The sequence below is a fragment of the Cetorhinus maximus genome, chromosome 14 (genome assembly GCF_964194155.1).
Source record: "Cetorhinus maximus chromosome 14, sCetMax3.hap1.1, whole genome shotgun sequence".
In the NCBI taxonomy this organism is placed as follows: domain Eukaryota; kingdom Metazoa; phylum Chordata; class Chondrichthyes; order Lamniformes; family Cetorhinidae; genus Cetorhinus; species Cetorhinus maximus.
In genome coordinates, this window is record NC_135892.1 from 14536604 (window position 1) to 14554139 (window position 17536).

Genomic DNA, 17536 nt, shown 5'->3' on the forward strand with positions numbered 1-17536 from the left:
CAAGCTTCACCATAACCTCCCTAAGAATAGATTCCAGCAATTTCCCTATGACAGATATTAAGCTAACAGGCCTGTAGCTTCCCACTTTCTGTCTCCCTCCTTTCCTGATTAGAGGAGTCACATTCACTATTTTCCAATCCGATAGAACCTTTCTAGAATCTAGGGAATTTTGGAAAATCGAAACCAACGCATCTACTATCTCAGCAGCCACTTCTTTTAAGACTCTAGGATGAAGTCCATCAGGACCTGGGGCTTGTCAGGTTTTAGTTCTTATATTTTTTGCAGCACCATTTCCCTGGTAATTTTTTTAAGTTCCTCCGTCCTTTTCACCTCCTGATTTATCATTATTTCTGGGATGTTATTTGTAACCTCTACAGTAAAGACAGATGCAAAATATTTGTTCAATCATCCACCAATTTCTTATTTTCCATTATTAATTCCACATTCTCATTCTCTAGAGGACCAACGCTCACTTAACTTACTCTTTTCCTTTTTAAATACTTGTAGAAACTTACTGTTTTTATATTTCTAGCTAGCTTTCTCTTGTACTTTAATTTCTCCCTCCTTATTTATCTTTTAGTCATTATTTGCTGTTCTTTGTATTCTGTCCAATCTTCTGACCTTCCGCTCATCTTTGCTGAATTATACACTTTTTCTTTCAATTTGATACTAATCTTTAACTTCCTTAGTTAGCCACGGATGGTGTGTCTTTCTCCTGGAGTTTTTCTCTCTCACTGGAATGTATCTTTCCTGAATATTCTGAAATATCTCCTTAAATGTCTGCTATTACATCTCTACTTACCTCTCCCTTAACCTAATTTTCCAGTTCACTTCAGCCAGCTCTGTCATCATGCCCTTATTTAAGTTTGAAACACCAGTCTTAGATCCACTCCTCTCTCCCTCAAGTTCTGCTGTCTGCAGCAATTGAAATTAGAACTACACTTCTTCTACCATTCTCTAGTTGGAGGGGGTAATGTCACTGGACTAGTGATATGATACAGCCTTTCAGTAAAGCTGAGTTATTTAAAAATCCCAGAGGGAAACTTTAGACAACTGCCATAACCTGTATTCTTAAGTGGCATGTTTGAGATGCAACTCTAAATTAAGGAATCAGACCACCAATTCTCAAGAGGTTTTATATTAAACTAAATGAAACATTTTATTAATTTACACAAGTTAAATATATACATATGGCTACAAATTACTATTATTATAACTTTTAACAAATTCCCAAACTAATCTCCATTAAGGCAACAGCAACCCGTAGACTTTCAACAGACACCAAGCAAAGCATTTTCACTTTACAAATTCAAAATGAGGTTCCTCTCACTTTGGTTCCTGTGGAGATAGTTGGAGGCTTACAGCTGCTTTGATCTTACGTTGCCTCTACCCTGCACACACAAAACTGCTATCGGTTATATCCAGCACAACTCATTGATTGTAAATTCTCATTGTATCACCAGCCTCTTTGAGCTCCACCTCTTCTAACAATAAAATCCCTTTCATAGTACCAATTTTATTAGTAATATAAACATATTGCTTGGTCTCTGCTAGTTAGGTGCCAGGTTTCACCCCACTTCTTGAATGCTCTATTGAAAAAAATGCAAATGTACTCTACCTCTCTTACATCTCAAAACTAGTACACATCAAAGCATCCAGACTAGCTGGCTTTAATCCAATTAAGACACACCCACAGACTAAACCTCTATTTTAAAAGAAAAATATTTTCCAATAATATTATATACATTAATAGCTTCATGACACTAGAAATCCAGAGTCCAAGGCTAATGCTCTGGAGACACAGGTTCAAATCTCACCATGGCAGTCAGTGGAATTTGAATTCAATTATTAAATCTGAAATGAAAAGTTAGATAATGATTCATCTGGTACACTAATGTCCTTTAGGGAAGGAAATCCTTACCTGGTCTGGCCTACATGTGACTCCAGACTCTCAGCAATGTGGCTCACTCTTAAATGCCCTCCACAATGTCTTAGCAAGCCACTCAGTTGTATCAGGAGTGTGATGGAATGCTCTACACTTGCCTGGATGAGTGCAGCTCAAATAACAAGAAGCTCGACACGATCCAGGACAAAGCAACCCACTTGACTGGCACCCCACCCACCACCTTAAACATTCACTCACCCAATCACAGATGCACAGTGGCAGCAATGTGTACCATCTACAAGATGCACTGCAGCAACTCACCAAGGTTCCTTCAATAGCACCTTCCAAACCTGTGGCCTCTACCACCTAAAAGGCCAAAGGCAGCAGTTGGAGCATCACCACCTGCAAGTTCCCCTCCAAGCCACACACCATCCTGACTTGGAACCACATCGCCATTCCTTCACTGTTGCTGGGTCAAAATCCTGGAACTCCCTCCCTAACAGCACTGTGGGTGTACCTACATCACATGGACTGCAGCGGTTCACGAAGGCAGCTCACCACCACCTTCTCAAGGGTAATTAGGGATGGGCAATAAATGCTGGCCTAGCCAGCGATGTCCACATCCTGGGAAAGAATAAATAAAAAACATTTCTGCATTGAAATTTGGTGTATCAAAATTTAGTATAATTCAAAATGCGTCCACTACTAAGCTTGTAGAAGGATGGTTTTCAGATCTTCTACTCTTCAGGGTCCTCTTATGTAAATTTCAGAAAATAAAAGGAGTCAATGCAAATTTGCTACTCAGACGTCTTTGTGACTAGCTCCCTAGAGATGGGCAAATGGATTAAGCTGAACAGTTCTACAACTTTCAATACGATTCTCACCTGGAGATTATTGTGCAGCATTAATAGAAACTTATAATTTTGTCAACTTGTAATGAGCTACCAATAAAATATAATCTTTAATACAATTGCTCCAATAGAAAATATAAGCATCAACCATAATGGATATTTTTATGAAGAAACATATGGACAACTCATCCAGCTCAGAACTGAGTTTCAAACTTCCAATATTACAATTAATCACTTTAAAAGATAAAAATAAACCAAAAATCACTTTTGAGATTCTTGCAGATAAGCTGATTTTTTATACCCATTATAACATTTGTACAAATAATCACATTTGTAAAACATTTAAAGCCAAATAGTGCACTGCTCTTACAGACCAATAGTTTGCCAGGTTTTCAATTCCACAGATCACACTGGACTGTGTCACTCTTAAACAATTTCTCATTAAAAGATTCTAAACTTCAAAAGTCTTGAATGAATTGTCAATCATCATCTGAATACTTGTTAAAAATGATAAACAGCTCAAAGTATAATAATTGAGGACAAAAGTAAACTGACAATTATAATAAATTTACTGCTAAACCAAACCTTTGGTGATGAAGATAGATCCGCCACAACAGCTGGTTTGATGTACACCTTTACAGTCTCTGTCTTTGGTGTGTACGTATTGTCAGGTTCAGGAGGTGATGGAGCCTTCCTCTTTGTCTTTTTTTCTGTCTCAGACTGTTGTACTGAAGCTGTCGCTAATGTGGTTGGATACCTTGTAGAATGTACAGCCTTCGGCTCGTAGAATGGATTAGATCTAATGAAGACAAAATTTATTTTTCTTAAATACATTTGACAACTTCCTTCCTTAAAATATATTTTCTTCTGTGTACTTAAATACACAACAAGCACATTTTGAAAATATTCCAGATATAACGTACAGTATTTTTATTGCATCTTACAACCTTTTACCTGCTGAATAAACAAGAATTTCATGGCACATCTGCTGTGACAAGCTTTTCAAGGTTAAAAGATAATCCTGTTCGTTACTTCTTACTAAACATTTAAATGAATGTTAAACTCTTATCTTAAGGTCCACATTCCGATATTAAGTGGCTTGCAGTCACTCTTGAGAATATATGCCATTTACATAGGCCGTTTCAGTTGAAAAATATAAAATCTACTTCAACATTAAATTAAAGTAACATTTCTAATCACAACAGGAAAAGTGAAAGTTTATGCTATTAGTTTTAATGCAGTCGCTTGCATAGTTTTGAAACCAGACACAGTTTTATCTTAATTCAGAAAAAGATATTTGTTCAAAAATATTCAAAATACGCTTATTTGTTGATCTATTTTGCTGCACCTTTACAAAAGTAGATCGTGAGAAAAAGTTGAAGCTAATAAAAATCATTATCAGTTCATAGTTTTGTCATCAGACAGGTATAAAACCAATGACAAGTTCAACCTAACATTAAGCTACTCAGACTGACAAAAAGCTCTTCATGAAAATTCACCATGGAGTGGACTTGGGGGGCAAAAAAAGGGAAACTTTCTATCTACTATCAGTAGGAAAGCAAGATGATCCTCTAGATATAAAATACACAATTGGGCAATTAGCCTGCTCTTATGTCTTATACTTGATCGACCTCTATTTGGTTGTGGTAAAGCACTTGACAAGGAAACAAACAACTAGGGCACTTTCAGTACGCATCACATGTCAGTCTTGAAGCTTGCCTTCCAGATGTATCTGTCATTCATGAACTTCCAATAAGACCAAGATACCTGAATGAAAGATGAGGATGACAGGACCAAATTTAACCTGCTGACAGAAAGAGTCTCTGAGGAATATTCCATTCATTGCCAGTTTAAACTTTTAATACCTTCACCCTTTAGAAATAAAAGTAAAACTGGTCCAAAACCACTGCTCCTTGCAAACACAGAATTTGATATTCAATTTAGCACTGCAATATTTGACTATTTTGTTTCACAATAATTTCACTGATTAACACCAAATTTAAAATAGTAAAATGAACAGCCAGAATGATAAAGCATAAAAAGAAATGCCGTAAGGAACAAATCATGCAAGTAATTTTCCATGTACCAGGCAGAGTTACTGCAGAATGTAGATAGATTGTGGAGTTTTGGAAAAAATCAACTGCACTTGGCACTATTTTTAGGCCACATTCCACAGACTCCAATAAACAATTTAAAAAGGTTATCAGTGCAAGGGGGTTTGGAGAGAATCTAACTCAGGCCCGGATTTTCACTTGCAGGTCAGGAGTGCAGAGAGGGGACATTTCCTGGCTCCACCAACCTAACCAGGGAGAAAAAAAAGAGGCCCAGAATGCAGACTTTCATACTAGGTGGGGGTGGGGCGGTGGAAGGGCTAGATTAGAAGTCGGGCCACTGCCCCAGGAACAAGTGCAAAGGCTGCCAGGTGCAGGGCGGGCTGGGCGGAAGGCCTGCCTCTGCTCTCCGGCATTGTGCTGAAGTTATTAAAAAAAAATTAAACAAAAAACAGCCTTCCAACAGTCACCCTGCTCGCACTCCCCATGCCGTATCCATGCCAACCTATGCCACCTCATGCCCCCACATCCACCCCCATGGCTCGTCATACCCCCTATGCCAACCCTTGGCCCATCCACCACCCATTGCCCTTACTGCCTCCATGCCAACTTACCAAGTACCCACCATGGTCAAACCTCAAGAGCCATGTCAACATAAAATAAATTTGTGTCCACTGATGAAGTCACTACTTAAAAAAGAATTCAATACATTGAAATTCTTTCAACTAATCTATTATGAAAACAAACATTTCTATTTTATAACCATTTGGAGCCTTCAGACAAACTGCTCATTTAACAGGCACCCAACTGTGATAATATTAGGTTGTAAAATCAGTCATGCAGCACAAATCCTAAAATAACAACCCTCAGGCTTATGTTAATAGACAGAGTGAAATAACAGGCACTACTTTTTTTTAAGCCACACCTATTTTTAAAATTTAAAGCCCAGCAGAGTCAAATCCCTTGACAGCTTTGACAGTTCCAATGAGCTTTGACAGGTCTTTGGCAACTTGACAGTTCCAATGGGTTTATGTACTTCTTACATCGTGTCTGCTTTTAACTATCCTAAAGGGGCGCCTAGCCTCACCCAAAGGGGCGCCTAGCCTCACCCAAAGGGGCGCCTAGCCTCACCCAAAGGGGCGCCTAGCCTCACCCAAAGGGGCGCCTAGCCTCACCCAAAGGGGCGCCTAGCCTCACCCAAAGGGGCGCCTAGCCTCACCCAAAGGGGCGCCTTGCCTCACCCAAAGGGGCGCCTTGCCTCACCCAAAGGGGCGCCTTGCCTCACCCAAAGGGGCGCCTTGCCTCACCCAAAGGGGCGCCTTGCCTCAGGCTCCCTACCTCTCCCAAAGGTGTCCTGGGACCATATCCAAAGGTGTACCTTATCTCTCTGAAAAGGGTACCCTAGCTATCCAAAAAAAATCCACAAGGCACAGGCCTGTTCCTACTAGGTGTAACCTGAACACTTTGGGTTTCAGACACCTACCTCACAAAAATCATACAAGTGGGGGCAGCTGCCTCTGGGAACCATGGATGTATGATTTTTATTCACCCTCTGAAAATGGTGGAGGCTAGGTTCGGGGGGTGGAACTTCCGGATTTGGGCCTCTGCCAGTGCTTTCGCACAGAGCACCTCTCTATCTGCACAAAAATTCAGGCCTCAGTCTTCCAAAGGACCTAAAAACTGTCCAAATCCTTATCTTCCTCCTACAATCTACAGGTTTGATCTAATCATAGCCTCTGAATTTCTGTTTCTTTACTCCTAACATTTTCAATACTGGTGATATCTTAAACTATAAGCAAAGGTCCCACACCTAGATTTCCAAGTGAAAAATAGACAGTGAAAATAGAAAAATAAGCCCATTATAATTTTGTAAAAACAAATAATCAATGATAATGTGGAAAGTGAGGAAAGCCAAACAGTGTCATTAATGCTCAAATAATCCTTCACGCCTTCCTCCTTACAAACCTGATCCACTCCCGTTTCACTTTAAGATGACTTTCACTGGCTGCTGTCTTGACTGTGGGGGACGGTTAGAGGAGCTGCCTTCTACCACGAAGACACCAGGAGATGGAGTTCTATGGGGTAGGACTATTCACTTCATCTCAAGTTTCAGCATTCAACTGAAGTCCCAAACCTGTCCAAAAACTGAAACAACTGTGCTCAAGAAGAATGGGTAATTTTTAAAGACCATTAAGGCTGATATCTAAATTAGACACACAATGGTTGCAAGCCTAACATGGGGGAGGCGGTGGGGGCATAGTGATATTGTCACTGACTGGTAATCCAGGGACTCAGGGTAATGCTGGGGACCAAGGTTCGAATCTCACCACGGCAGATGGTAGAATTTGAATCAATAAAAACCTGGAATTGAAAGTAATTAAACCATTGTTGATTGTCGTAATTCATTAATGTCATGCCTAGCACAAAGGAAGATGGTTGTGGTTCCAGGACATCAGTGCAGGAGTTCCTCAGGGTAGTGGGGCCCAACCATCTTCAGCTGCCTCAATGACCTTCCTTCCATCATAAGGTCAGAAGTGGGGATGTTCGCTGATGATTGCACAATGTTCAGCACCATTCACAACTCCTCAGATACTGAAGCAGTCCATGTCCAAAGGCAATCTAGGCTTGGGCTGACAAGTGGCAATTAAAATTCGTGCCACACAAATGCCATCTCCAACAAGAGAGAATTTAACCATTGCTATCAACATCCTGTATTGACTAACTCATATTCTCCGCTTGCCTAGATGAGTGCAGCTCCAACAACACTCAAGAAACTTGACGCTATCCAGGTCAAAGAAGCCCACTTGATTGGCACCCCTTCCACAAACATTCACACCCTCCACCACCGACAGACAGTAGCAGCAGGTGTGTGCCTTCTACAAGGATGGACTGCAGAAACTCACCAAGGCTCCTTAGGCAGCACCTTCCAAACCCACGACTGCTACCATCTAGAAGGACAAGGGCAGCAGGCACATGGGAACACCACCACCAGGAAGTTCCCCTCCAACTCGCCATCCTGACTTGGAAATATATCGCCGTTTCTTCACTGTCACTGAGTCAAAATCCTGGAACTCCCTCTCTAACAGCACTGCAGGTATACCTACACCACATGGACTGCAGCGGTTCAAGAAGGCAGCTCACCGCCACCTTCTCAAGGGCAATTAGAGATGGGTAATAAATGCTGACCTAGACAGCCATGCTCAAATTCCATACATGAATTTTTTTTTTTAAAATCCTTCATTCCCAATTCCTTTTTCAGAAAGCTGCTTAACAATCCTGAAGAGTTTAATTAATTATCTGTTGACATACCAACTGCAATGCCTCACAATATGGAAATATCATTTGGAGAAAATGTTTCCAAAGACTGAGCCAAATTAGCACCGAGGTTAGTGAAATCTGCAGCTTGCCTATTCCCACTTAAGCTGAAGAAAACTGTGAAGAGTCCAAACATGGGGTGAAATGTAAATAAATAAATGGATATCTTTTATGGTCTAAACTGCAGTATTTATTCATGCAACCGTCTCCTTTGATGCATTTTATAGAAGAAACGTACTGGAAACTTAATTGACTAAACTAAGGTGCATGAAATTGGATGCTCTGACTATATGATTTTTAATACCTATTAAACTCAGCTTACATAGGCGAACAAACAGGTAATGATCTCTTTCGGCATCATTGAATGTTTAAGTGTATCCATAGGATGTCACCCATAAGTTTTTAGGATGTGATCCTGTGTGCTATTAGGTATACAAAATAGATTCAAATCTAATGCTGGAGTATTTTAATAACATACTCATCTAATTCCTCCTCCTCTGTTTTGGTTGTTTCAGCGTAGAGGTACTTGCTCATGTCCACAGGTTTGACATTCTGTCGCTTTGTTGGTTTTGGTGGTTCAATCTCTTCTGTTCTATTTTCAGGAATCTTGTCAGCTTGAGGATCACTTATATCAAATGGATTGAGAGAATTCTCATACGGTTCATTAAAAGGATTGTTAGGGTCATTATCATAGAAGGACTCTTCTGGTCTTGTGGCTGATGTTGTTCCAATGTTTCTGTCTGCAAATGAAGTTACGGGATATTTAAATTTGAAGCAAAACAGTTAGTGAAAAACATGATAGCACAACAAATTCCTGCAATGTATGAAATGATTTCACAATTTAAACAAAATGCGAGCCTTACTTCCAAACAATCTAAAAAGAAATCAAAGGTGACATGAGGAAAAATCTTTTTTTACACAGCAGGTGGTTAGGACCTGGAATGCACTGCTTGAGGGTGTAGTGAAGGCAGATTCAATCGTGGCTTTCAAAAGGGAATTGGATCATTATCCAAAGAGAAAAATTTGCAGTGCTATGGGGTAAAGATGGGGTAGTGGGACTAGCTGAGATGCTCTTGCATAATAGCATAATTCCCCAAAGCCTGTCCACCATCTACAAGGCACAAGTCAGGAATGTGATGGAATACTCCCCATTTGTCTGGATGAGTGCAGCTCCTGCAACACTGAAGAAGCTGGACACTGTCCAGGACAAAGCAGTCCGCTTGATTGACACCACATCCACAAACATTCACTTCCTCCAACACCGACGCACAGTAGCAGCAGTGTGTACCATCTACAAGATGCACTGCAGGAATTCACCAAGGCTCCTCAGACAGAACCTTCCAAACCTACGACCACTACCATCTAGAAGGACAAAGGCAGCAGATAGATGGGAACACCACCACCTGCAAGTTCCCCTCCAAGTCACTCACCACCCTGACTTGGAAATATATTGCCGTTCCTTCACTGTCGCTGGGTCAAACTCCCAGAACTCACTTTCTGACACCACTGTGGGTGTACCTACACCACAGGGGCTGCAGCAATTCTAGAAGGCAGCTCACCACCACCTTCTCAAGGGCAACTAGGGATGGGCAATAAATGCTGGCCTGGCCAGCGAAGCCCACATCCCGTTAATGAATATAAAAAAAGAGCACAAAGACACGAGGGCCAAATGACCTTGTGTGCTGTAACCAATCTATGATATTACTCTTAAAATGATTGCACTTTGGGGAACACCTGTGGTATTGCTCATTGAGTTGGAGGCTACATTGGTTCCAAGAGGAGAGAGAGTCTGAGGTGGGTTGAGAGAGAAATGCATATGCTCAATTAAAAATCTGAGAGCAAAATCCTCATAGGCAATACATCAGCAACTCATTTTTCAATTAGCTCAATTTTTCCAGGACCCAGTTGGGAATTTCTATATGACAGACACTTCATAAGTAACAAACACTTTAGGTAGAAGTGAATCTCTCAAAGCATTGCTTGCAAACAAAAATATATATTTTTAACATGAAGAATAAAACAGGCAGTGTTTTCTTAACACACAGCAGGAAAATAATTCCCCCAGTCATGGAATCCAGAATACAGGGCACAGACTCAGGATAAGGGGCAGATCATTTAGGATTCACAAGCAGGGAAATTTCTTCACTCAGCAGGTTGTGAATCTTTGCAATTCTCTACCCTTGAAGGTTGTGGATGTTCCATCGTTGAATGCATTTAAGGTTGACAGACAGATTTTTGATCTCTCAGGGAATCAAGGGATTTGGGGATTGAGCAGGAAACTGGAATTGAGGTAGAAGATCAGTTATGATCATGTTGAATGGCAGAGCAGGCTGGGGTGGGGGGGTGGGGGGGGGTGGCGGGTGCAGCAAATGGTCTCCTCCTGCTCTCCTGCTCCAATTTCTTATGTTTATTAAATGTTTTATTCACATACCACAGTTACATAAATGAAAAAATCTGTGTGTAACATGCTGTAGCTGAATGAACCAACGTATCTTGTACAGTGTCAGTTACATTAATTTTCCTGTCATGTTTATCTCGAAGGTTAAGCTTTATTCATGGTGAGGCAGTATATATACATTTATATAACAATGAAGGTAAAATCCATAAGGTATGATTGGAAAATGTTACTGGAAGTAATAATGGCACTTGTAGGGCGCACATGCTATACATAAGATTTCCAGTATACTTATAACAGATCTGCCATGGTGTAGCTTCCACAGAGTCAACGGTGTTATCTTATCATCTACAAGACAGGGTAAATGATCCAACTGCAGCTGACTGGTTTCAGATTTTACTTCTCATGGTAATGTAAATAAAGAAAACTAAATGCCTGTTTATGATTATTGAGATAAAACCAAAGTTCTTTGAGTTTGTTAAAGAACTTTAGAATTAGAACCACATACTTGTGTATTCTAATTTTTGTATACTCTAATTACTTCAAGTGCTTGTAAAGGATTCAAGTTTTTATATATTCGTTCATGGGATGTGGGTGTCGCTGGCTAGGCCAGCATTCACTGCCCATCCCTATTTGCACTTGAAAAGGCGGTGGTGAACTGCCTCCTTGAACCGCTGCAGTCCATGTGGTGTAGGTACAACGACGGTGCTGTTAGGAAGGGAGTTCCAGAGTTCCAGCAACAGTGAAGGAATGGTGATATATTTCCAAGTCAGGATGGTGGGTGGCTTGGAGGGGAACTTGCAGGTGGTGGTGTTCCCATGCACCTGCTGCTCTTGTCCTTCTAGGTGGTAAAGATCACGGGTTTGGAAGTTAAAACACTGGTTCAGCCTCAACTGGAGTAATGTGTGTAGTTCTGGGCACCACACTCAGGAAGGACAAAAAGGCATTAGAGAGGGTGCAAAAAAGATGGAGAAAAGAATATTGAGAGGAGATTTGATAAAGATATTCAAAATCATGAGGGGTCTCAACAGAGCAGATAGGGAGAAACTGTTGCAATGTGTAGAAGGATCAAGAACCAAAGGACACAGGTTAAAGTAATTGGCGAAAGAAGCAATGGTGACATGAGGAAAACTTTTTCATGAAGCGAGTGGTTAGGATTTGTAACGTACTGCTTGAGGGTGTGTGGAGGCAGGGTCAATTGAGGCCTTCAAAAGGGAATTGGATCATTATCTGAAAAAGAAAAAATTGCAGGGCTATGGGGAAAAGACAGGGGAGTGGCACTCAGGGAATTGCTCCTTCAGAGGACCAGCATAGACAAGACAGGCTGAATGGCCTCCTTCTGCTGTAACTATTTTATGATTCTAAGTTCAGTAATGAGTATCCAGCGTTAAGAGAGGATATTCAGAACAGAGTTGAAGCCTGTATGGGGTTGTAGTTTGTTTTGGGAAAACGATCAGGATGTTGGATGAGGGGGTGGGGGGAGGAGGCGGCTGGCTGGGTCACTGACCAGAGGCAAGGCTGTGGTTCCCAAAATCCACCCACAACTAATGAGGACATGAACGCTGGAGGGTGAGAAAAGAGAGGGGCATGAAATGACAATTATTCATGCAGTTGGGCAGATGAGACCAAGCGCTAGGTTCAACGGTAGCCCATTGATAAACTGAAAGAGAAGCAGGGCAGGTGAATGTAGGTAAGCTGTGACTAGAGTATGGGATTGGACATCAGCCACCGGTAGTACCTGGCTTCCCCAAAAATAGGTTTAAAGAAAATTGTTTAAAAAAAAACAGATGGATAAAAACAAGAACTACCCACTCCCAAAATGCTAACTCTACTTCCTCCCGACCAGCGACCTAGTCAGTGTTTCCAGTATTTTCGGTTTTTGTTTCAGAATCATAGATGGAATGAGGAAGTGCTTACCAGAGCGCCACCTGGTGGCAAGATGCCTGAAGTGGCACCATACAAATATTTGCATTAACATAGCATCTATGGTGTAAGAAAACAGTTCATGATGCTTCACAGGAGAGAAAATCAAATAAAAATCGGCACCAAGCCAAAGTATAATATATTAGGGCAGTGAAGAAAAGGTGGGTCAAAAAAAAGGGGGGGCTTAAGGCGGGCCTTAGAGAGAGAGGGAGGTTCGAGGATGGGATTCCAGAGCTTAGGGACCAGACAGGTGAAGGCACGGCTGCCAATCAAGAGGTGCCAAGGGAGGGGAGAAAGCCTGAAGCCAGAGTTTGAGGACACAGGAGACTTGTCGGGTTGCAGACACTTAGTGACGGGTGGAACGAGGCCATGGGGAGATTTAAGCATAAGGGTGAGAGCTATAAATTCGAGGTGCAGAACAGAATAGATCAGCCAACACAGGGATGATGGGTAACTAGGTCCTGGTGCAAATTAGAATATGGGCAGCAAAACTTTGAGATTAGCTCAAATATATGGAGGGTGGTAGTTGGGAGGCTGGTCGGGAGAGTATTGGAATAGTCAAGTCAACAAAGGCATAAGTGAGGGTTTCAGCAGCAGATGAGCTGAGGCGGGTAATGTTACACACGTTTGGGGTTGGAAGTTCAGCTCATGGTCAATTGTAAGCAGAAAGGTTGAGAAGGATGGCACACCATGGTTAGTCACAAAAAAAGTCTCTTGTGACCAACCATGAACAACATGCATTGACAAGGGCATCTAGCATTTTAAGAGTTATCATGGTAAGTATTTAAAAATTGGGACCCAGGAAAACAGCTCACCATGGAGAGAAGTGCCGCCATATACAGCACTTTCTGTAGCAGATACACTAGCAGGTGATTGCAGGGTTAATGATGAGCAGTCAGCAGATATTCTATTAACCCATTCCTGCAGCAAGGTCTTTAGACCAGAAATAAAGTTTGACTTCTATTGGACCAGTGATGCTAAACTTTTCTGTTTTTTATTCTATTTTATGTTATGAAGGGTATAGGTTATCAATCAGGCCCACTGATTTACAGCAATATTAAGATGTTTAGTAAAGAGTATTGTAAAAGTTAATATTTTCAGGCACATATTTGCATCAAATTTGTAAATCAGTGGCCTTAATGTAAAGTTTACTTAAGTATGGATCCAGCTTATTTACTGCTTTAGGTTTTAAAGCCCAAAAATAGAAGAGAGAGCGAGCAGCAAAGCTGTTCAAAGTGGGTAGGAAGTAGTCTGGAATGACTGCATTTAGCAGCCTTGGGGAGCTGGGCTGTGGATATTTACTGCTGAAATATTGCACCTGCTGTTTGGGAAAGAAGGTGTTATGGGGCGCACGGGCCACTGGGCGAGGGTGACCAGGTCGGGCCGGGCGAGGGCAGCCAGGTCAAGCGAGGCCGGGCGAGGGCGGCCGGGCCGGGCGAGGGCGGCCGGGCCGGGCGAGGGTGGTCAGAATGTGGGCACACTGAGTAGTTATGAGTCAAGGTCTTGCAGAATGCCTTTTGTGCACCAAACAAAAGTCAGCAAGCAATGGGACTCCCTCTGAGTCGAAGCATGACGCAGTATGCAAAGTAATCTGGGGTAGCATGTCTTGCATGAACAATAGACCCATTTATTGGCTTTGGATTCCCACCAAATATCCAAAATCAATTCAGAGCATAACTTAAATTACGCCACTTTTGTACTCGAGAAAATTACTAAACAGGTTTCTTTATGGAGAGAGGTTTTACAGTAGCAGTAAATAAAGCTAGATCATAGTAGTCAGCTAGTGGCACAGTGCTTTTGAATTGCTTTCTTAACAGACTTTTTAATCGGGACTTTTCAATAATAGATGGCAAATTCTTCCTGATAACTTAGTTAAGAAGTCTTGCTTTATATAGCACCTTTCACAACCACTGAAGATTTCAAAATGCTTTACAACAGGTGAATTAATTTTGAAGTGTAGTCACTGTTGTAATGTGGGAAATGCAGCACCAATGTGTGCACAGTAAGGTCCCATAAACAATAATGTGATAACCACCAACTAATCTGTTTTCTGTGATGCTGGCGAAGGGATACATATTGGCCAGAACAGCCCTGCTCTTCTTTGAAATAGTGTCATGGGATCGTTTACATCCACCTGAGAAAGTGCTCATGATCGGAGTGGGGCTTGAACCCATAACCTGATTCAGAGGCGAGGGTAGCACCCTAAGCCCTACTAGTTGTAGTTATATTTGAAATTATGCAGAGTTTGTACTTTTGGTCCCCTCCTAATACATCCTTCTTTGTCTTAGTGTTGAGCTTTATCTGATTACACTTCTGCGTATTGCCTTGGGATGCTTTTATCTACATTAAAGAACCTAGATAAATGCAATGTTGTTTGAACTTTGTATTTTGCCTTGGCATCCGTTGTACTGGCCGGAGTATCAGAAATGTTCAGCCTTATGTTTCTCATGCTGATCAATATAGAGCCTCATCAATTAGAAGCCAACTTGCAAGACCAAGGCAATTAATTATACAATAGAAGGCTATCTACACATACAAATGTTACACAGGAGCATGGCAAGGTGGGATCAACCAGAATGATATTCCAGCAAGGAATGGCTGAAAATAAGGGGTGATAGTGGCATAGAGGTAATGTCACTGGACTAGTAATCCAGAGGCCCAGGCTAATGCTTTGAGGACAAACATTCCTGGTGGAATTTACATTCAGTTAATAAATCTGGAACATAAAGCTAGTCTCAGTAATGGTGGCCATTACAGCTATGTTGTAAAAACCCATCAGGTTCACGAGTGTCCTCTAGGGAAGGAAATCTGCCAATCTTACCTGGTCTGGCCTGCATTTGACTTCACACCCACAACAACGTGGTTGACTCTTAACTGTCTTCCAAAATGACCTAGCTAGGTGCTCAGTTCAGCGACATCCACATCCCATGAAAGAATCAAGTCAAAAACAAAACTGAAGTTGATGTGGGGTGGGATTGAAAACTCGGGCATAAACTGTGGTTACAAAGTACTATCCTCATGGGTTACCAGGAAGGTCACCAGTGCCAGGGGATTATAGTCAATTCTAGACTTCCTGCAAATTGGGAGGTTTGGTAATCCTAAAGTTATTGTACAGAGGAAACCAGGAACAAAAAAATTCTACTTTATTGCAGTAGTGTTTAAGAGAACTAGGAACGAGATACCAGTGTCCAATAGGAATTGAAGGAATGGGATTGGGTAAAGGAAAGCAGTGGATGATTTAGAGTCCGAGAGTAATGAGAGATGGGGTACATGGGCATAGGGAGGGAGGTGTTAAGTCTGGCATTTAAGGGAAATGGACTTGGGGTGTGGCGATTGATCATAGGGGCATTGGGGAAGAGGGGTGCGGAGTGAGGAAGCACCGAAAAGAGGATTACGGCATGCCATTGACAGAAGCACAGTGAGGGGTAGAGAGAAGTGATGCTTATGTTGAGCTTGGTGTTGCCAGGGTATATTTCAAACCTGGCGTCATGTTCCAAATTATGTCGCTGAAGGTTTGCATGTAGATGAGAAAGGGGAGGCCATGGGTAGATCCTAAGGGACTACAGAGACATCAGTAAAAGGACAGGAAGATAATCTATTGCAGGAAATTCTTTCTCTAGCTTCAACTGCATAGGGAGGAGTAGAACCATGCGAGGGCTCACCTCAACTGGACAAATATGAGTCGATGGAGGAAGATGGTGCGGTCAACCATGTCAAAGGCTACAGAGAGGTTGAGAGAATTTGCAGATCTGGTGCACCAGAGTCATCATCAGACTATGTCATTTCTGACTTCAATTAAGGACAGTTTCAGTACTATGGTAGGGATGGAAACCCAATTGTGAAAAAACAGGCGCAGATTGGGGGAGGTGATAACAAATTCAAGGACTTTGGAGAAGAAAGGGAGATTGAGGATGGGGGCAACAGTTTGCAAGAACATGGGGTGAAGGTTCGGTTTTTAAAGAGGGGTTGATAATGGCATATTTGAAAAGGAGTGGGGCAGTAACCACGGAGAAGCCACCATTTACAGTATCAGTTAGTACAGGGGCCAAGAGGGAAGTTGTGTGGCCAGCAGTTCAGTGGGAATAGAGTTGAGAGTTAAGAAGTGAATTTCCTGGACAAGATGAGCTTGGGGAAGGCATGAGGGAAGATAGGACAGAAACTTGGCTTGGTAACTGCTGACGTAGTTGAATTACCAATTCAAATAGGAGTAAATCACATCGATTTGCTACCATGTCAAAAGGGAAATGAGAATGATTGCAATGGGTTCGAAAACATTACCAAAACAACAGACAACATCATTGCTTTTATGGTCTTATGTCTTGCATCAGATATAATTGAGAGAGAGAGATACCACAAAGCTTTGAAGTTAATTATATTACGGTCATGAACCAAAATAATTTAAAGTAATAAGAAGAGGTTTTTTTTTCTAAAGTACCAAAAGCACAAAGTTTATGCTATTTATTTTTTGTTCTTAAAGCACTGCTGTTCAGCACCAGTCATATCATTGATTTTACCTACCACTGGAATTTGTATCTTTTATGTCCATCATTGAGTTTTAGAACACATACTAAACATTTGATTGGGACTGCCAAGTTTCATTGTGATATCCAAGTACAGTTTTACAATTAAAAAATTCAAGTGGCAGCAAGGAACAGCTTTACTGAAAAATACATACTGTTCTATTAAAATATTTCCTATCCTGAACATCGTACAGTGAAATAAAATCTTCTACCTTCTATATCAGGGTCATCATCTGGGTCTCCAAATGGATTTGCTCCATGTGAATCGAGCTCTCTAAATGGGTCCAGTCTTGTGATAGGGGGTTCCTCCACCTTTTCCAAAAAGTTGAGTTTATTTATAAGTTCTGCAAAAGATAGGTACATAATTTTATTCCACCATTTTCACATGCTGTTTTTTACTTGCAAAAGGAAAATACCCTAATCTTATTGGTAAACTATGATAAAAAGAGATCAATGTTAAAGTAACAATTTAAAAAAACAATTAATTTGTTCTTACACAAGTTAGCTCAAATCCGCCGCATTCACTTAAAATTTTAAAATTGAATAAAGTGTGTGGAACTGTGGCACTGAGTTTTGGAACAATGACAAAATAGAAG

General features: G+C 41.3%; 1 protein-coding gene across 1 annotated transcript in view; it reads right to left on the bottom strand.

The window, feature by feature from the left end:
- ehbp1 (EH domain binding protein 1) overlaps positions 1-17536 on the bottom strand; it is a 387240-nt gene that overhangs the window by 217605 nt on the left and 152099 nt on the right. The window contains exons 9-11 of the mRNA XM_078556541.1: positions 17153-17284; positions 8581-8842; positions 3322-3535 (exon numbers count right to left, since the gene is read on the bottom strand). Of these exons, the coding sequence (XP_078412667.1) occupies positions 3322-3535; positions 8581-8842; positions 17153-17284 (608 nt within the window). The remainder of the gene's footprint in view (positions 1-3321; positions 3536-8580; positions 8843-17152; positions 17285-17536) is intronic.